The following is a 21,780-nucleotide window of genomic DNA, read 5'->3' as shown; positions in this document are numbered from 1 at the left end:
TGATTTTGATATAAATACGATTTTTATAATATTACTGAAACATTGATTAAAAATTATATTATAATGCTATAATTATACACTAATTATACGATATCATAATAATAGGATATTTTATTTTACTTACATAATATTTTTATTCTTTTTTTAATTTTATTTTAATTTATTAATTTTTTAATTTTTTATTTTAATAATTTTATTTTTTTATTTCTACAAAATTTTCACCACTAACTTTTGTTAATTAATAAAATAAACCTACCTTAACTTCCCTCTACAATAAGCGAAAAATTTCTATTTTTAATCCTAAATAACTATTACCAAACACCTATGGGTATGTCTACATTATCTATAGTCGGTAAGTATTTTTATCGACAATCCTTTATTTGACAAAAGTATTTTTAAATGATTTACTTCTTCTTACGATTTTCACTCACGAGAGCTGCCGTTGTCGAAAGGTTCACAAATGTTTGCTACAAAATTCATGAGAAAGCTTTCTCAGATACTTACAATATGTACACAATTGTGCAACGCAAATGAATACAAAACTCCATTTACATAATCTTTAATGGAAACATAATAGAAAAAAAAAAGAAAAAAAACAAAGAATAAGGAATATACAATTTCAAATTCGTTTACATTTCACATTTTTATATAAGACATTACATAATATTTATTGTGTCGAATGATATCGTATCTTGGAAAAGTATCGGTAATTTTGAATTTGAGAATTAAATCAAATAATTGTAGTTGCAAATATCAACGTTATTGCTCGATAGGAAATATTGAAAGTTACTTCGAGAAATACATATTTTTAGAGACGAAGGACAAATATTCGCATTCGGATGAGCCATTCTAAAGATACATGACTATACAAAATTATCGATTTGATCATTCCCATAATTTTGAAACGATTTTGAAATATAGCATTTTAAATTTCTCGATTCATTTATAGACGGAATATCTATATATAAAAGTTATATCTACACATTCATACACATATTATATTATTAAAATTTACAGATTGAAGTTTTAAAATTCGATTCCTTCATTATTTTTAACTTACTTATTGTTAATAACTTTTATTATTATAATTTCGTGATCAAAAATAATAAAAATCAACGTGCAATTTGCATCAAAACATTTGATAAATTTATAATTATTAGTCAATAGATAAGAACATCGTACACAATTTTTTGCCGTTTTTAACGCAAAACGAATAAATGATCCTTTCCTGGAAGTTATTGTTCAGTATAATCACCGTTTTTACGATACGAAAGACGTAGAATAAAATAAAAAAAAGTTCCAATTGATTTAAATTAGACAGATCAAAGAACACGTTATAAATCATTATGCATAATATTTTATTATTCTATGACATGTATATTTTTCAACGATAAATTAATAACATTAGATTTTATTTACAGACATCGGTTATTCTTTTAAATAAGAACATTTTATGTTTACATATATACGATTAAAATATTATTAGAAATTAATCCATAAATATTTTATATAGTGGATGAGAACATTTATGAATTCAAATAATATACAAAATATACAAAGACGAAAGGATTATTTTGTATAGTTAAACTAATTTTATTACTAATGTGTAGTTTAACCAAATTTATAGATCTTAAAATATTATAAGGCACTATAATATTAATCTTACTATAAATCCAAGTGAAACACGTATTAATCATATTGATATTTTGACAAATCTGGCGTCAACTAATTATAATATTTGTATACGATTTGAGCTCCTTATTTTTTCTTTTCTTTCGCTTGCTCGAACAAATAAATATTGACTGATTTGAGTCACGATCAATACTGTATTTATCGATAAAACAACTGAATCGAACTTACTTTTTTGAATTTTTGAAAAAGCTTTATTTTCTTCGAAAAAAATTGTGTTAAAAAATGATATTTTTTTCGAGAATAGTTTATTAGTAAATATAAAGCTTTGTTAAAAATTCGAAATTCGATTTCAATTCGGTATCGAATACAAAACGAGTTGTTAAATGTCTCCTTATAAAAGAGGAACGCCCACCATGAAATGTACACCAATCGATTGGCGACATGCCTGAGTGGTAGATGGACACATTAGACATTGCTCGACGACACATATAAACTAATTGCTTGGCAAACATTTTTCTCTGATTCAATCGAGATTGGCTTGTCGATTGCAATACAAAACATTCTTTAAATGTCCCCGTATAGAAACTTATTTATAGGTCGTATTATTTAACAATATCGCATATCCGGCTTCAGAAAAATTAAATCCAAGACTCTCGGAACCAAATACAGAGCCAAATTTCGAGAGGTAATGTTACAAGTTAAAAACAAACATATAATATTTTATACAATTAAATATTAAATCAGAGAACAATATACGCTAAACTATTAGATTTAACCTATATCGCCGAATGATATCTAATATGTTCATATATCAACAGATAACTATAAAAAATATTTTCTCTGATGTAGCAATATTTCGAATATCATTCAAAAGTAAGAACGTTTACGTGGTCCATCCTTTATATTAAAATATAATAATATATCGTTAAAAAATGTTTACTGTATTCATTAAAATGATTAATTAGTTAATTGATCCTACATTTTCTTTTTTTTTATTTGCTTAATTTCTATTCATATATTTAATAATTTGTAAAGTTAAAAATTGTGCTTTTATCGAGAATAATAATAAAAAAAAAAGAATAATAGTATTTCGATTACGCAATTAGCTCCGTTCGGGGATAATCAAGAGAAATTAATTTTCGACGTGGTTCAAAGTTCCTTCAATTCGCTTTTGATCGACGTCTGCGAGGAAATCCAGAATCAATCTCATTGCTGACTCAGGAATGATCCTAAAATAAAATAAAAAGAAAGAAAAAGAAAAATGAATAAAGAAAAATATTGACTATAGGTACGCGAAGTTGCCGACAGAAAGACCTGTTTATGGAATTCAGGGAAAGAAGACATCGTGGTATGGAATATTCCGTGTAATTTTTTCTAATTGCTTTAATAATTTCACGAGCTGCGTATTCCGATGAAACGACTCCAAAAATGTAAGAAAATCTGTAAATAATAAATCATGGATTCATTTCCAATGAATCGATTTTAAAAAATAATTTTACTTTATTTATATTCGATTCATTTGCAAAGATGAAATATTTGTATTTTAGTAATTAAATTTTTGGATTATTATTAAAAATAGAACAAAAATAAAACCGTCAATTTTTCACTTATTAGACGAATTTAATATTCAAAGTGAACGGAGAAAGTACCACGCCTATAAATGCTGTAACGTGACTATTTACGTGCACGAAATTATTTCATAAGAACATTACAGACCTATTTATTAGAAACATATATCGTTGATATTTATGAATGTCCATAAAACTGAACCATATAAACGATATACGTAAATAAGAAATTGAATATAAATAAGAAATTTATATAATAAAGAAATTGAATTATTTCTCAAAGTGATTATTATATAGAAAATTTCATATATATATATACATATGTGTGTTTTAATATAACCTATATTTAGGATCCTTTGCTAATCCTGTGTCAACGTAAAATGGATAAATAGTTGTAAAATGTATGTCAAGTTTTCTAGGATTCATTCTCACTTCTTCATGCAGAGCTTCCATTAAACCTTTTATTATAAAAAGAAATAAAAAAGTTTTTAGATTCATATGTGTATATGATTTTATTTTCAAGATTGTTTTCAAGTTTGACTAACTATGTATTCACCTCTAACTGCGAATTTTGAAGCACAGTAAGGGACTTTCTGCGAAACTCCGTATATTCCACACATACTGCTTATAGCTACGATGTGACCTCTACCTCGTTGTAACATTGATGGAAGTATTGTTTCAATCGTCTTCGCAAAATCAAAATATTGTTTAAATAATAAATGTAAAGTCGAAATAACATTTTATAAGTCCTCATTAATCGATATAATATTGTTTGGCACAAGATCATTATTAATTTGTAACTTATATTTTCATTTATTAATTTCTTGCAATTATCCATAAAACTTTAAAAAGGTTTACCCCTGGAGATAGGCAATATTATATAAGCAACAAATACAATAAGTTCTAACAATGGATAATATAAACAATTTTTTATCGATACATGATTCAACATTATTGACAATGTAATGTTCTAAAATAAATTATCTTACTAATACTTCGATTAAATTCATAACTTTTTGTAATTTCGAAAGTATCATACTTACAAAAAATGTAATAAACTTGTATTCATTTTTTTGTCTTTTCTATAAAATCTTACCCAAAAATGCGATAAAACGTTGACATTAAACGTTCGTTCAATATCATCCGAATTATGGTTGAGAAGTGAACGATGATATAATATGGCAGTATTGTTAATCAGAATGGTAATTTCCGGTATTCCAACTTTCCTCATCATTCTTATCGTTTCACGTACTTCTAATCTCTTCGAAACGTCAACAACGAAACCATAAACCTAAACAATTTCTTTGTATTCGATATCGTGTTTCAAGAACTTTTGAAAATATTATAACCTCTCCACCATTTTTTGATACAGCAGACATCGTCGATCGATTGGCATTTATATCTACGTCCCAACAAATTACTATGCAACCCATTAAACCTAATTGAATTGCTAACTCTCGACCAATACCACGGCCAGCACCAGTAATCTTAAAAAATAAAGAAAAAAATTAATTAAGACATAACAAATTAAAATAGGTTATTTATAAAAATATACAATTTACGAATATACTGATCCGCTAATTTTTTTACTATAACCAGAGATAATAATTAAAAAAATATCAAAATGCTTAATTTTATGACGAAATATATATATATATATATATACACATATAATATGTATGTATGTATATATGTATAGTGTGTGTGTGTGTGTGTGTGTGTGTGTGTGTGTGTGTGTGTGTGTGTGTGTACATATGGAGAAAAAGAGAGAGAGAGAGAGAAAGAATAAAGAAATGTATTTCTTACTAAAACTGTTTCTCCAATTAAACTCTTCATAGTGGTAGGTATAACGACCTTGAACGATGCAACAATCATTGCCAGAGTTATTTTCATCGACAAAACGATCAAGTCTAAGATAACTCGTGGAAAAGTGAGGGATTGAAAAATATTCTTAATCTTCCATTCTCTATATTGAAAAAAAATTCATTAATATAAAAACATACTGATAATGTTTCTAAAAAAGAATTTCTTTCAAAGCTTACCGATTATTCATGTCACGTGGGATTGAATCGATATTTGTTTTTAATAAAACCTTGAGTTTCCTTTTCTCTTATTTAACGTATCAGTTTTTAATTCTATGTATGTTAGGTTGATAATATCAAAACAACTGATAACGACGTCGAACGTTTTTTCATTACAATCGTCTTTTATTTCTTTTATACGAGATATATTATGATTAATGTCAACATAGAATAAACATATTATCTATCGAGTTTTCAAATCGTATGTTTTTTCGTTATGATCAATAATCGTTGGATCACAAGATTAAAATCGCCTAAACTAAATAAGTTTTTTAAAAAATGGAGAATTCTCTTTTGGAAAAATATACTTATAAGAAGGGAGAGTATAATCATCACCATTTTGGAAATTGTAATACCTATTATTTTTTGTTTACAAATTCGATTGATGTTCCAGCCATTAGCTCTTCATATAAAGGTTCGATATATCTCATAACTTCTTTTCTTATAATTAACTGTATTCTTATTTATTATATTTTTTAAGGACTTAGATATGTACACGAAAAAGGACATAATTAATCAATTACCACATGACGTAGAATATTGGTATGCACCAAAAAATGATTTTACCGACGATTTGATGTCACGTGCTTCACGCGTACTCAATATAAAAAGTATATTTTTTATATAGAACAATAATTATAATAATAAATATGAATATTTTATTATTTCAAAAATGATTCGTAAAGCTATTAGACTTTACATTTTTTTTTTTTTTATAAAGTACAACCAGCTGACAGTGAAAAGAGTCTTATTTTGTTGCATTATTCAAAAAATACATCTACCGAAGCGTTATGGGCAATCTTTGAAATAAACAAAGATGGACGACCGAACACTTTAAATTACAAAATTCGTTCCTCAAAGATCGCCAAGAGTGAACTAATTATGATCCACGACGAAGAACCGTCTTATAAAGGTGAAATTGTAATTTGTTTAAATAAAATTTCATTGATTAAATAATTCTATGATATTGCCCCCTGTCAATCGTTAAGAAAAATCTATTTTAATCTATCCTAACATAGATCCTTATATCTGGAGTGGCTTCATGGCATTTCAAATGGCAATTGAAAATTCTTTTATCGATATGTGGAAAAATTCAAAAATTTCTACTATAGGAGAAAATGTATGCTTTTTTATAATATTTCAGATTTATTAGGTTCATAACAATTGTTAATTACTTGATAGATTTTAACAAAGTTTCATCTTAGCCTTTTATTTTGTAGTTGACAATAACTCGTTATCCTTTTTATACAATTGATTTTCTTATAATGCGAAGTGTCATCTACCCGAATATTAATATTATTTATTATATAACTGTGATAGCTTTTCTTCTTTTACCGATGACAACCCTGCAGAAAATTATTTATGAAAAAGATATTGGTTTCAGAGTAAGTCTCAAGAATTTTTTAATGATTATCATCAAAAAGATTACTTTCTTTTATTTTTTAGGGTCTTATGAGATTAACAAATATGTCATTTACTATTATGTATCTCGGTTGGTTAAATTATTTGATGATCTGTTGTCTGCCAGTCGCAATAGCATGTACCATATTACTCTATCCAATATTCATCAACGCTTATTTAATAACAATCTTTCTTTTTATTACCACGTATATTATTCTCTCAACATTAATTGTTTTTGCTATTGGAACTTTCTTCCGATCTTGTAAGTCATATTTATATCATCATTTGAAAGAGAATTTATCAATCAACGAGAATCAAATATTTTAACAGCAGTCAAAGCGATATTGATGTCATTGTCAATTTGGTTATTCCTATCTCATTTTACTCTTGTTCTTGATCAATACCTGGTAAGAGCTTCGCTGGCCTGGCGTATTTTATCATTGATTTTACCACATAGTGGTTTACTTTATGGAATTGTGATCTTCGCATCTGGAGCAGAAATAGGTAATGATATAATAATAGAAAGAGTATTTAATTATAAATGAAATTATAATACGTATTAAAGCTTCAAGAAATTGCTAATTTTATTTGTTCTTCTATATCAGATGAATATTTATTAAATTCATTAAAAGAATTTGCAATTATCTATGAAACCCAGTCGTACCTTGATTTGTCAGCCCAAATATCGGCAAAGAAGATCTCTGAGACAACAAACAATGAATTTGAAATTATTTATATAAAAGAGAAAATATCTATTAATACAATCTTAATAGTTTGGATTTTTCATATTATTTTCTGGTTATCTCTTACAGTATATTTAGATAACATTAATCCTGATCAATATTGGAGTGCTAAACCATGGTACTTTTTATGTAAGGTAGAGCAAATTACATGTATTATCTGAAACTTCGTGACATTATTTGTTTACTCATTATTATTTTAATATTTAACTTTGTAACATTAGAAAAATTCATCATCAAGAAATATATATTACAAGTATAAATTACGAGGTTCCACAAATTGGTCAGCTGTGGAAAGAATGCCATCCTTCGTAAAAGTACTTATAAAGAATACAATATAAAAAGAATATAATATAAAAATATTTCTAAAAACTTCTTGTCATTACTAATGTTTTCTTGTATTAAAATAGTCATCAATCTTAGTACGATGTGCCACTAAAAAATTCAGTACATTTATCAATCGTTTTACAATTCTAAATGAAATTACCATTGACTTTTATCAAAATGAATTCAGTATAATACTTGGAAACAATGGTTCTGGAAAGAGCACTTTATTAAAACTTATAACAGGTAATAGTTTTTAAATATTTAGCTAATAAATATTTAGCAAAAATTTTGATTCTACAGAGTATATATTCTAATACATATAGGAATATATAGTCTTACGGATGGTGGTATTTATGTGAAAGGAAAAGATTTCAATAAGGATATAAATATTACAAATTTTTTTGGTTACTGTCCTCAAGAGAATATTTTAGTCAATTATATGACAACTATAGAGCATCTCTACATGTTTGGAATGGTAAATATATCTTGTATATATTTGTATTAATCACATTTTCTTTCTAAGAATTAATATTTTGATTAATTCTGAATAGATGAAAGGAATGACATATAAAGATGCTTATGCCAATGCGTTGGAATTATTACATAAGCTTAGATTAGAATCTGAGAAGAATAAAAAATTAAAATATTTATCTAATGGCATGCAAAGACGTATTTGTCTGGGAATGGCCTTAATTGGAGAGTCTCAAGTATCCAGAAAAAAGAAATGAATGATTATTTTCTAAAATATTAATTACATTAATTGATATCAGTGTTTTAATATTATTTAAGATACTAATATTGGATGAGCCAGCTCATGGAGTTGATTCAGAAGACAGAAAACTAATTTTGGATTTGTTATCGGTAAGCAAATCCTATATACAGATTAACTTTCACTTATATTATGTGATAGTGATAACTGTAGGACATCAAAAGAACGAAAACGATAATAATGGCTACTAATTCTATGGAAGCAACAGATATTTTAGCTGATAGGATAGCAATTATTACAAATGGAATTATCGAGTGTTATGGTTCAAAAATGTACTTAAATCGACGATATGGTATATAGACTATTTTATTTATTATCTTTCCGAAAATATTTTTTCAAATTGATATCATCAAAAGAAATTTTATCGAATGATCGTATTTTTATAGGAATTGGATACATTTTAAGTTTAGTGCTACATGAAAATTATAATCTACATCTTCTACATACGGAAATACAAGAATTTTCTTCCGAAGAAATCATTTTGCGAAGTGTAACGGGTTTGGTAATTAAATTTGATATACCAAGAAACAGTAGGTTTACGAAATTATTAGAATATCTTGAAAATAACAAGCAAAGATTGGGCATAGTTTCTCTTACTCTCACTGCTGCTAGTATCGAGGGTCAGTTTCTAAGGTGTGTTGAAATATATTTAAAAAAAAGAAAAAATATAACGAAGAAAAAACATAGATTACACACTTTAAACATATCATTTGTAGAGTAAGTCTTGCAAGTCAGTTCAAAAAACGTGGTGTAGAATATCCTAGTAAAAAATATGAACTCATTATTCAACAAAGAAGACGAAACATTTTACGAAATGGTAAAATATTTGTAGGAATTTATATAATATTTATACGATGAGATCACGTTTTAATTTTTAGCCAAATCTTGGGATCGACTTTCAGGAACGGTACTATGGTATCAACAAATTTTTGCTATGTTTTATAAGAAATTTTTACACGTTATATCATCTTGGAAATTGTATCTATTTTCTGTAAGTTTTACATGTCTTTATTATCTTAATATGATTAAAAGGTTTTAATTTTTATTATTTATATATAGATAAGTTTGGCTATAATCACGTTAATAGTAGCTACGATGGTCAATGAGCTTACTGATAACACGATTTTCGATACAACGTAATTAATTTATTAAATAATCAAAATGATAAAACAAACAGTATTTCTATAAATTAATCTTTTGTTGGATGAGTAGGGTAAAAACGATGAATTTGGAGGACTATGACAATAATAGTTTTAAGATATTATTCTATGCAGCCAACAATACACTCGCTAACGACTTTCTTGTTATTCTTTACAAAACTACTCTTTCCTATAAAAAAAAAGGAACATATCACCTGTTGAAAACCATCCCAGCATCAAAGATCATGACTGATCCGAATCTTCACTCTATAGAAGTTAGTACTGAATTACAATTATTTTCTATCATTTAAATATTAATATCATGATGTAAAAAAAAAGTATCATTATTTAAAAGTTTAGAGATCGTTGTTTGATGTCCGTTGATATACTACCCGATGGATCTATCGATCTTATGTATTCCTCAACTTTCGTACATAGTGGACCTGTTGCGTTAAATTTATTAAACAATGCGATACTACGTCATTATTGTGGTTCTAATCAATGCAATATTGAATTAAAGAGTCATCCTTTGATCCACCCAACGAAAGTAAGCAACGAGATTTAATTGTACTTTTTCAAAAAATAACAGTTAAATTGTTTATAAAAAAAATATATTAAGTTTAATGTTCAGAGATAAGTAATAGTTTATAATAATATCAGAAATAATATCTTCCACAAACATTTGATTTAACAATGATTAAACAATGATTTAAAAAAGATTGTTTTAACTCCTGATAATAGGCTACATAGTAATAAATTTTATTTAGTGGCAGCATCAATTCATACATTCTCAAAACATAAGAAACTGGCAGAACGCTGCAGTTATCGGAACTCTATTCCTTCTTTTACCTACGATCGACTTAGGAATAAAAGAATTAAATTCGTTATCAAAAATGTTGCAAATCAATACAATAGGCGTATCGACTTTGATGTATTGGATACCTATCTATGTCATAGATCTTTTGATATATACAATCACAATATTAATTTTTGCAGCATTCTTTCTTGTTATATATACCAAAGAAATTTTTCTAGTCACTGACATTGGTAATATAATTTATTTTATATTATATTTTATTAATATAATTTCTTTAATTTTCGCTTAAACATTTCAATTTAATAACATATTTCAGTTCGAGTACTTTATATTTTTCTTCTCTACGGTGCCTGCGCGATTCCGCTCAACTATTGTGTACAATTATTAACAAAAAAACAACAAAATGTTTATTCAGTTATAATATTAATAAACATTTTTGTGTGTAAGTGATCACTATTATTTATATTATTCAAAATAATTTATATTACATTTTTTAATAATTCATTAATTTTTATTATAGTATTATTAATAAATGGATCTGTTATATGTCCCATAATCTTTCATACATTAGATCATTATGGACGATATTTATTCGAATTATTGTTGCATATTATTCCATCTTACAATCTATCATGTGCTCTGAGTAATTATCTTATATTGAGTTTATACAACAAAAAGTGTGAAATTAAAAATACTTGCGACACTGAAATTGGTATCGAAGATCCATGTTGTCGTATGTAATGAAATATTATAATTATTTTTACAAAGTCCAATCAAAATATGGTAATGTTTATTGGATGTTTTTAGAAAATTGTGGTGAAGAAATATGTTTTAAACCATTAAATACCATATTAAGTAGACAATCTGGTCAAGATTTTTTTCATTCAGTATTCGATGATTTATTGACCATGTTATCGATAACAATCGCTTTACATTTGATATTACAAATTTTTGAAAAAAAGAATCGTTTAAAGTGGTACAGATCTACCCCATCATACGAAAACGATAATAATAGAATAGACTTAACTGTAATTAATGAAAAGAAACAAGTAGAAGAACACATGAAATGTAACTATGTTTTTAATTGTTAACATAATATGATATTGATTTAAAAATATATATACATAAGCGTTTGTGTGTGTGTGTGTATTTATATAATACTTTCAGTTTACAAAGAAAATAAATGTCTTCCTAAACATGTTGTGTTAACAATTGAAAATTTGACGACAAAACAAGACAAAACTAAATTTATTCAAAATGTCAATTTTAATGTAAGTATTAGAAAAGATTTAAATAATTTAAACTGATAAAAAAGCATAAAAATATTCTTTTAGGTATATCAACGAGATTGTTTTGGTATTTTGGGACTCAATGGTTCTAGAAAGTCAACAATTTTTGAAATGTTAGTTGGACAAACAAGAATATCTGCTGGTAAAGCGGTTATATATCAATATGAATTTTCAAAAAATTCAGAAATGGTGAGAATAGATCTAAATTCTAATCTCAAATCGAATATTGATATACGAAAAAAATTGTTTATTTTTTGCCTATACTTATACATTAACGATATTTATCCTATTGTTGAGATTTTAATGATATAAAAAAATCATTTTCAAGTTCATAGGTATGATAGGATATTGTCCGCAAATCAGTGGTTTAAATGATTTCATGACAGGAAGACAACATTTGATATTATATGCAGCTCTTCGTGGTATACCTCCTGAAAACCTAATCGATGAAGTCAATAAATGGATAGATTTATTAGGTAATACAATTTCTAGTCAATTTTTTAATATACATATACTAAATTATAATTTTTTATATATATATGTATATTATTTAATTTTATATTTATTATAGTATGTATAATTTATTTCATTAACAAAGTAATATATCGGTAATACGTATTGACAGGAGTTATCGAAAGATTTTTTTTACTGACGAATATTAATCGCAATGTTATCAACGATATAGGATATGTTGTCTACCACCAAGCGCAAAGTTTTAAATATTATAAAAAATAACAAATTATAAAATTTACTTAGATTTTGAAAGCGTAAAACGTGCTATATGATATTTACAAGGGGATTTAAATACTCTTATAGTATAAATACGGAAATACATTTTTATTATACGAATAATTATTTCCCTTGCTGTATATATATATATATATATATATATATATATATATATATATATATCAGCGTTTTTTCAATATTGTATGTTTTTCTCATGTTTTTTGTATGTCTTTAATTTCATACAAATGTATGATATTCACGCACAAACACACAAACAAATTAAAATTATCATCGAAACGAAATTAATTTACAGATCTTTTGGAATTTGAAAATGTGAAAGTTAATATTTGTTCCTTGGGTCTACAAAGAAAAATTTCTGTTCTTCAGAGTTTAATTGGTGATTTGCCATTGATACTGCTGGATGAACCGTCCTTGGGAGTTGACGTAATTGGTAAAGAAGCTATATGTGACATATTATATCAGGTACGAGAGATGGGAAGATCAATGTTAATCATCACGCACAGGTATTTAAATTTTTACTTATTATTCAACAAGAAAAAATCAATAGTAAAATAAAGTAAACGTAAATAAATAAATAAATAAATAAATACATTTAGTATACAAGAAGCTGAAGCAATGTGCATTCGTGTTGGAATTTTAGTGAAAGGACGATTTGTAACAATTGATTCCTGCGAAAATTTGAAAAGAAAACATGGTAATAATTTCATTCTAAGCATTAGTGTAATGCCCGCATTTCAGGATCAACATATAATAACAATTAACAATATTTTGAACGAGGCATTTCCTGGAATTAAATTAAAAGATTTTCATATGGTAAATAATTAAAAATTTATTTGTTTTATAAAATATACTATTATCGACAGTCTTTAAATTCTCAAATTGAAAATTCTTCTTTTTTTTATTATTTTTTAGGGAATTATCCAGTATGAGTTAGATAGTGATATTTCACACAGTAATGTATTCGACGTATTAGAACAATTAAGACGAAGGCACCCATGGTTAACAGATTTTACCGTAAATCAATCGTCAATGGATCAAGTTTTTCTCGATTTAGCTACAAAGAATAATTCAATTACTCAAAATCAAGTAATACGGAGAAGAAAATTCTTTGATTTTTTGAAGCGTTTTAGACGAAGAAGCAATCCTAGAGCTCCAATTTTAATAAACTCATGAGGTATTTAAAACATATACGTACATACATAAATATATATCTATATTGAAGACAATTATGTTAATAAAAATAAACATCATAAATTAATTCGATTTCATTAAATAATCGCATAAAAAAAAGATCAAATGGTCACGCAATAATTTTCTTATTCTTTTGTCCTATTCGTTTTTTTAACACTTTTTCGTTTATTTTTTTTCATACGAATATTATGTGTTTTCCCATCTTTCTTCTTTAATAGCTTATGTGCTAGTTCAATGTCTTCCAACAATTCTTTTGTTTGGACTTCATTAAATTCTTTATCTTCGTTATCAATATGATCGGTATTCGAGGAAGAATTATTATCATCTTCTTTCGAAACATTTGTCAAATTTTCCTTCGTTGGTGGTTTCATATTCGTTGGCAAGGATACGATCTCACTAATCTCTGAATAATGTGTAATATTCAATTTTCTTTGTACGTCGTTTGAAATTGGTGTGCTACTTAACATTTTATTAAGATTAGTTTCCGTTGTTACTTTCGGCGATTTTCTATATTCGGTCGGCTCAATCGATTCTGTTATTGACCTCATAGAAAGATTTATTTTCTTATCAGATTTGTTTACATTGTACGAAGCTTTTTTGTCCTTAACATCGGTCGTTTTACTTTTATTAATGTTTTCAATACTATCTTTAGACGAATTTTCATCCGAACATGTTATCGACGAAGATCTGCTTGAATCTTTTTCATCAAGATTTTTCTTGTACTCTGGCGTATCTGCGACAGTTTTCTCAGATCGTTTATTAAAAAGTTTTATCAATTTGCTCTTTCCGACTGAAATATTTTTTCCCGCTTTGTCGTTCTTTTCAGTAATATTTAAATTGCTATTTAATTCTTTCGCAAGTAATTTCGCTTGTTTCGAAGTCGATTGACGTTTTGGTCTGCTTTCAATTTTTTCGTCATCCTCGATACACTTGGCAGATCTTTTAGACGTACTTTTTCTATCAACAAATTTCTTTTCCGCATTGTCCAAAAGGTTGAGTTTAGCAAAGTCTAAAATCGTTTCTACTTTTTTTTCATTTTCATCCGGCTTTTGTGTCGTTTTCATCGCAACTATCTTTTTATTCTTTTCCTTCGTATTTTTGTTTCTTTTCTTTTTCACAATGTTTTTGAGCGTCATAATTGGATTTAAGTTTTCTTCAATATTTTCATTTTTTTTATCATTCGATTTCGATTGTTCTTCATACTCCTCCGAATTCGTTAAATGTTTGTCAACACTATTTTCGTTTTCCAAATCAGTTAGATCGTTTTCGAAATCGCTTTCCAAATTTATTTTCTGTTTCTCCTTGTGATTATCTCTTTCCGTTTTTCTCGATGTAGTCCCTTCATCTTGTTGAGACTATATACCCAATAGTTATAAAAAAAAAGTAAATAAATAATAACAATAATAACAATATTAATAATAATTTAAATAATACACGATTTTGGTTTTAATTTCAACTAAGTAAATAACTAAACGTGTGTGTGTGTGTGTGTGTGTTTAATTCTGTTTTAACGTAATAAAAATATTCTCAAAAATCTATAATATAAAATAAAATAAACAAATAAATCTATATATATGTGTGTATATGTATGTGTGTGTATATACCGTCGATAGCATATTTTCGTTATCAGGACCCTTAAATATTTTCATCCAATAAAAATGGCGATTATTGTTAATCATTTTGTCAAGTGCATCTCTTAAATTGAACTTTTTTAATGGTTTAAAATATTTATTAAACTTCTGAATAATTTCTTTCGATAAAGGCTGATCCTCTCGTTGCTCAGTGCTTATTATATATGGAAACGTTTCGTTAAATTTATAAGCCATAAATAGAGTAACATTATATTTTTCATTAAGATCAATCGATTGTAATTCTGACATGTGCAAATGAATTCGGGTGTATCCAAGATTAGTGTCTACGGAACAGTTTATTACATCTCCGAGAAATTTCTAAACACAAAGATATATATGTTACATTCGTATATTAAAGCACCTTAAATGAGAACTATTGATTGTTACTTTCATAATTATCGACTAAATAAATTGAAAAAAAGGTTTCGATTATACATAACCTTTAAATCATAATATTGTTTTCGACGATAAATATAACAATCGATGTAATGTTTGCAACATTTTAGAAATGGTTTCAAATTCTTCGGATTATCCAATGGATATTTTGAAAGAATATCATTCAAATCGATCGACAAAGGCATTACCCATTTTCCTAACTTATACTGATCATCAATTTGTAAAATTTCTATGGAAAATAAAGAATTATTCGTCACTTTATCTCCTGCTGAGAATTCTGTTACAATTGCCATATCAGATTTGACACAATGAATTCCAGCAAATCTGTATAACTCATTTTTCAGATTAATGCTCGTATTTTGATTTTTAATTGAAATTGACGATGGACTCAAAACATGTCTGCAACAATCTAATTGTTTATTCAATCTGGTTATTGCCGATGATTGTTCCATTATTTCTTTTTCTAATTGTTCCTTTAATGCTTTAGCTTCAAGGATATCATCTGTTAAAGGATGTTATTTTTATTTTTTTTTAAATATATTTCTCACTTTTCTATAGTTTTATTATTATTATTACTACTACTACTATTACTATTATTATACGAGATTATTCTTTTTCGAATTTTCTTTTTTTTAAATTTAAATGAAAAAATTATTACTGTTTTACCTTCAGTAGTTAGTTCAGGTAAAGGTCTTCGAAGCTCCTCCAAAGATTGATCATTAATATTTTCTATGTCAGATTTATCGTCTGCTTCGTTATCCGACATTATTGTTTGAGATAATAAATTTATTATTAATTTTCGAGATTTTCACGTGAACGTGATTGGAATGAATTGAAATCACATAAATAGAATGCACTTTGTATAATATTTACAGGTTATTTTTTTATTATAAAATTGTAAAATCAATAAACCTATATCTCTTCATAGACATCTTCTAATATACTATTTCGATTAATATTATGATCCATTTCCTTATTATATATATATATATATATATATATATATATATATATATATTGTATGTATATATGCTTTGACCTTTTGAAATCCAAAATACAAAACATAGTAATATTCGAAACGAAAGAGAATTTAATAATAGAAGTAAACTTTTAAGAAATTTTATCAATTCTAATTCAAAATTTATATATTATAAAGTAAAAAATTAACAAACGAGTTATTATTCGTTTAATTCGATAAACGTATATATATATATATATATATTAGTTTATTAAACAAATAGGAATTTATCGCTGGCGATAAGTTAGTTCTTTTTCTACTTTATCCTGCGACATTTTTTATCTTTCGGATACTTCAGTTTCGAATGCATTTAACATCGAAAAGGGATAATAAAAATTAAATTTTTAAAAAGAATAATTATTTTTGAAAAATAATATTATTTTTCAAATATCTAATCAAACGACTAATCAACAAGAAAAATCTATCAAGATGGCAGCAACTTACGTGAAATGACAGCTAGCACCTGCCACTGCTGTGCGTTATAAAATTTACTATTATCGATAAGTAGCTGTAACTACGTTAAAATATTTTACAAAATATAAATTAATGTAACCATTCTGTATAAATTTTAATTTATGGAACGTATATAAGAATAATAAATTTATTCGTGCCTATCATATATTCAAACTTTGGATTAAGTTAATAGGTTAGAAATTTACAGGTAAGTTAACTTACACTTATTTTTTTTAATTGTGCTAATATTTTTGACAAAAATGGTAATAATCATTCTGCGAGTACCTTTTTGTTTTTTATTATTTAACATAATAGAAAAGTATGATAACTCTCTCTTATAAATTTTCTTTCTTTCTTTGTTTATATCACAGAATGCTGGGAAAGTTGAATACAAATTAAATGTATTTTTATGCATATGTGAATTCTTTTGGAGCAAGGAAAAAATATGTAACCGTTCGAAAAAAGTTACTTATTAAATTCAATCGTTAACATTTTAATATAAGTACTTCAATAAGTAATACAACATTAAGACAAATTATTATTTCTTATATTATCGTACATTGCAACTACACATGTGATCATTTTATTCGATTGAAATATTTGTAAAATTTGTCAAAATGATGCATTACGGACCTTGGATTCATCAACAAGCTATCTTAGATAACCATCAGTATTATGCTCCATATATTACTGTGATGCCACAATTTCAACATCGTAATCAAGAACAACAAGATTTAGATGAAGAAGAAAGTGAACAAACTGGAGATGAAACACATGATACAATGACTTCTGCTACATCAGGAGAACGCAGTTCCAGTGCCGATCTTTTCAGGTTACAATTTGCAGCAATGCAATGGTCTAAGTTAGTTTCTAATGCAGAAGGATTATTCAATAAACTTATGACAAGTAATATCTTACCACATACAGAACAAGATCAAATTGAGCAATGGCTTTGTATGAAACAGGAATATGAAGAATGTATTACTAATGATGATGCAGCTAGTTTGCATGGTTTTCCTGAAAATACAAGAAAATCTTTAGAAAGAATTGAAGAAGTAACAGAAACAGATGAGAAAACAGACGAATCTATAAATAGAGCAGAAATGAAAAATAATTCGAATAGTTCATCAGTCACTGATAGTGATATATCAGAGCCTGAAGAAGATGATGAGGATGAGGATGATCATAGCGATGTAAGCTCAGAAAGTCCAGACTTTTTAGAGAAGCTCGATGAATGTATGAATAAATTAAAAATGGATACAGATACAATTGTTGAGTCCAAGAAAGATGTATTTAGAGAAACGAACATAGAAATCATTCCAACTATGATAAAATCCATAAATACGAATAATAATTACGTTTCTTTGGCGAAACCGATTCCTGCTAGAAATCCAAATTCCAGGCGAAATTCTATGCTTCCAGGTTCCGAGATGTGTAATGAAGTATTAGCTTTTAATGATAATTTTAAACCATATCAAAATCATATGCTTAATAAAAAAGCCACTCAATTTACTGATACTAATATCTTTGACAATTACGAATCTGTAACACTTGGTAATGAAAATCTTACTGTTCAAAACGATAACTCTCCAGATTTATTAATAGATGCTCTTAAAACTACAGATGTGCCCGAACCAATCAAAGAATTAAAATCATTAACATTAAATAACGAAGCTAAGCAAACGCAGGTCAGAAAAATTCAGTCAGATTTAGATGGAGCTCATAAACGTATCGAAGAATTGCAAACGACTATAAAGATCAAAGAACGCTTTATTGCAGATATGATAAAAAATTCTGATGCTAGAGCAAGTGCAAAATATAGGTTTCAAAGAAAGTGGAGTAAACTAGAGGAAGAATATTACAATACTAGATCTCAATTAGCACAAGCAGAAAATGCATCAATATATAAAGATTCAGAAGAAAAGTCAGCCCATAAAAAGGAAATTGAGTTATATAAAAATATGGCGATACATTATGAAAAAAGATTAATGGACATTGAAATGATAAAACAAATTGCTGGCGATTCTGCTAAGAAAGTTTTGGAGCTTGAAAGTTCATTGAATACATCTAAAAAACAAATGGAAAAATTGAAAAAGCAATTGAAAAAGGAGGAGGAACGAAAAAGAGCGTTAGAAGAAGAATTGGCAGAAGATCAGAAAAAGATTCGTGAATTGGAAGAGAAATATAATCTAACGGCGTCCAAATTAAAAGAAATGCAATCAGAGAGTGAAGATGAAAAAAATAATACTAAATTAAAAGCTGATTGTTCTGAGAAGAAGAAAAATTTACAAGACGTAAGTGCTAGAATATCTCATCTTGATCATGTTTTAAAAGAAAAGTCAATGGATTTAGAGAGAACAGCAGATACAGATGAGAAGGAAGCACTTCGTCATGAAATTCGAAATTTAAGACGTACGAGAGATTGTCTAGTTGATGAGAAATGTGATCTGGATGAAAAATTTCAAAAAGAAAAAACTTTAAGTACAGTCGAAGAACGACAATTGCTAGAATGTGGAGAAACAATCGAAGCGATCGATGCCATGATAGAGCATAAAAATGAAATGATCTGTGGACGAAAAGGTTTCGATGAAAATCAATCTCAGCGTGAAAAGGGGGAACGTATGTTGATGGAACGATTGGCAAAACTTTCCGATGGTGAAATGAGAACGTTGTTTTATAAATATTTTCTTAAGGTGATTGATTTGAAAGAAAGTTCAAAAAATTTGGAAGTCCAAAATGCTGAACTTGAAACTCATGTAGAAGCTCAGGAATGGCGTATACAAACTTTAACTAATGCTTTAAAACAGACAAAATTAGAAGCCGAAAGGAGAATTGTATTGATGCAAAGAGAACACGAAGAAAAATTACATTTAATGTTTAGGCATATCGCGGAGGAAACAAGTAGCTCAGGACATGAAAGATTAGATAAGGATTCTGAATTAGCCAAATATAAAAGAGAGAATCGAACTTTAAGAAAACGATTGGCAGATGTTGAAGCTTTGCTCAAAGGTCCAACAGTACCACGTACGGCAAGTCCAGCAAGAATTCCACAGCAGGGATTGAAACAAATTGCTGCTGCTGGTCGTCCTATAACCAAAGTAACTAGACAACGTAATAAACTAATAATACAAAAAACTACTGACTGTGACAAGAGAAAACAGTGAGTCTTAATTAGTTATTTATGTTTTTTTTATTTACATAAAAAAGAACTTATTTCTTTTTTGTTATATATTTAACATGAAATTTTTTCTATGAAAATTAATAAGAATTGAGATGAAAAATTAACCCTTTACACTAATATTTGTTTTCTTATAATTAGTCATTGATCATCTCATTTATAAGTAGTAATAAAACTAATTTCGACAATGTATTAATATAAAAGAAAAAACCAAATGTATGCATAGTAAAGACAAAAATGTGCAAAGGATTAATTTTATTATTTAAATGCCATAACATATATTAGATAAAATTAGCCTTTACTTTGTGAGCCATATATAATATTGTGAATTGAAATATTAAAAAAAAAAAAACATATACACATAATCTTATGTAATCTTCACAGATTAGATGTTTTCTTAGCTAAGTATAACTTTCTAAAATATATTGTTCCATCATATTAATACTTTTTATTAAAATACATAATATAGGTTCACGATTATTCATTATCAATATTAAAGACAATTTTATTTTATAAAATTATCTAAAAGATAAAAATTATAAAACTCTGCAGCATTACGATTATTTAATTAGACAAAGATAGTTTGAAGATTGTAAAATTTGTTTTCGTTAATGTAAAAATAGAGTACTTATATTAAGTTCAATCTGTTAAAAGACATTGTCATAATTACATGTATAATATAAATTAACAATTCAATTATTATTACATAAAGTTTAGTAGAAATGATGATACAAATTTATTATATATAAATATTATATGTAAAAAGTATATGTTGAATACATGTTACGACTTATTGTATGTTTATAATATGCAAATAGAACATATATCGTATAGATACACCTATGGAAATTTTAATCCATAATTTGTAGAGCACAATATGTATAATTCTGTAAACTATAATAACTTTTGAATCTCATTTATTATAGTATTTATATGAATTTCACATAATTGAAGTATTATTTTGTTTATATATATGTATATTTAAGATTATCGTTAAGTGTAGAACATATTTTCTGTACCATTGAAAAATACTTTTTATTCCAGAATGACATAATAAGCACAAAAGTGAATAATATATAGATTGTGCAGATATAAGAAAAAAAAAACGAAACATATGTTATAAATAAAAAAACATAATGTCACTTACTATACTAATGTATTTTATCAAATTCTAACCTATTTCAGTTGTTATAATTTATTGTAATTTTTGTAAATAAAAATTCATGTTATATCATAAATCTAATAGAATAATTCTTTATAAAAGAAAATTCCTTTTACTTATAAATAAATAATATTTATCTCGTTATTCTTTATTTATTAATATGATGTAATTAATTTTATAAATATAATTATTCGATTTACTTAAAGATCGATATGATAGATTATAGGGTTCGAAATCG

The 21,780-nt window shown here is 26.6% G+C and overlaps 4 protein-coding genes across 5 annotated transcripts; 2 read left to right on the top strand and 2 right to left on the bottom strand.

Moving 5' to 3' along the window:
* Positions 1–2,764: 2,764 nt before the first annotated feature.
* On the bottom strand, positions 2,765–5,065 carry LOC127068542 (short-chain dehydrogenase/reductase family 16C member 6-like). Its single transcript, XM_051004826.1, has 6 exons — positions 5,007–5,065; positions 4,297–4,687; positions 3,757–3,886; positions 3,541–3,658; positions 2,947–3,072; positions 2,765–2,861 (listed from the first exon to the last, which is right to left on the bottom strand). The coding sequence occupies exons 2-6, from the start codon at positions 4,432–4,434 to the stop codon at positions 2,765–2,767; spliced, it is 609 nt and encodes a 202-aa protein (XP_050860783.1). The 5' UTR covers positions 4,435–4,687; positions 5,007–5,065.
* Positions 5,066–12,952: 7,887 nt separating this feature from the next.
* LOC127068303 (phospholipid-transporting ATPase ABCA3-like) lies at positions 12,953–15,929 on the top strand. Of its 2 annotated transcripts, XM_051004262.1 has the most exons (4): positions 12,953–13,016; positions 13,110–13,326; positions 13,426–13,687; positions 15,842–15,929. In XM_051004262.1, exons 1-3 carry the CDS (start codon positions 12,985–12,987, stop codon positions 13,684–13,686), a joined length of 510 nt encoding a protein of 169 aa, XP_050860219.1. In that variant the 5' UTR covers positions 12,953–12,984; the 3' UTR covers position 13,687; positions 15,842–15,929. The 2 variants fall into 2 exon arrangements, with proteins under 2 accessions (XP_050860219.1, XP_050860221.1); XM_051004264.1 differs by lacking the exon at positions 15,842–15,929 and having other exon boundaries at positions 13,426–13,691.
* LOC127068302 (calponin homology domain-containing protein DDB_G0272472-like) lies at positions 13,665–16,631 on the bottom strand. Its single transcript, XM_051004261.1, has 4 exons — positions 16,398–16,631; positions 15,776–16,233; positions 15,309–15,653; positions 13,665–15,059 (listed from the first exon to the last, which is right to left on the bottom strand). Exons 1-4 carry the CDS (start codon positions 16,495–16,497, stop codon positions 13,830–13,832), a joined length of 2,133 nt encoding a protein of 710 aa, XP_050860218.1. The 5' UTR covers positions 16,498–16,631; the 3' UTR covers positions 13,665–13,829.
* Positions 16,632–17,042: 411 nt separating this feature from the next.
* LOC127068637 (kinesin-like protein costa) lies at positions 17,043–21,618 on the top strand. The gene is made up of 2 exons (XM_051005019.1): positions 17,043–17,410; positions 17,574–21,618. The coding sequence occupies exon 2, from the start codon at positions 17,820–17,822 to the stop codon at positions 20,364–20,366; it is 2,547 nt and encodes an 848-aa protein (XP_050860976.1). The 5' UTR covers positions 17,043–17,410; positions 17,574–17,819; the 3' UTR covers positions 20,367–21,618.
* The last annotated feature ends 162 nt before the right edge of the window (positions 21,619–21,780 follow it).

Source organism: Vespula vulgaris, chromosome 13 (assembly GCF_905475345.1).
Source record: "Vespula vulgaris chromosome 13, iyVesVulg1.1, whole genome shotgun sequence".
Classification (NCBI taxonomy): domain Eukaryota; kingdom Metazoa; phylum Arthropoda; class Insecta; order Hymenoptera; family Vespidae; genus Vespula; species Vespula vulgaris.
The sequence above is the reverse complement of the archived record's forward strand: the minus strand, read 5'-3'. Positions and strand labels throughout refer to the sequence as shown.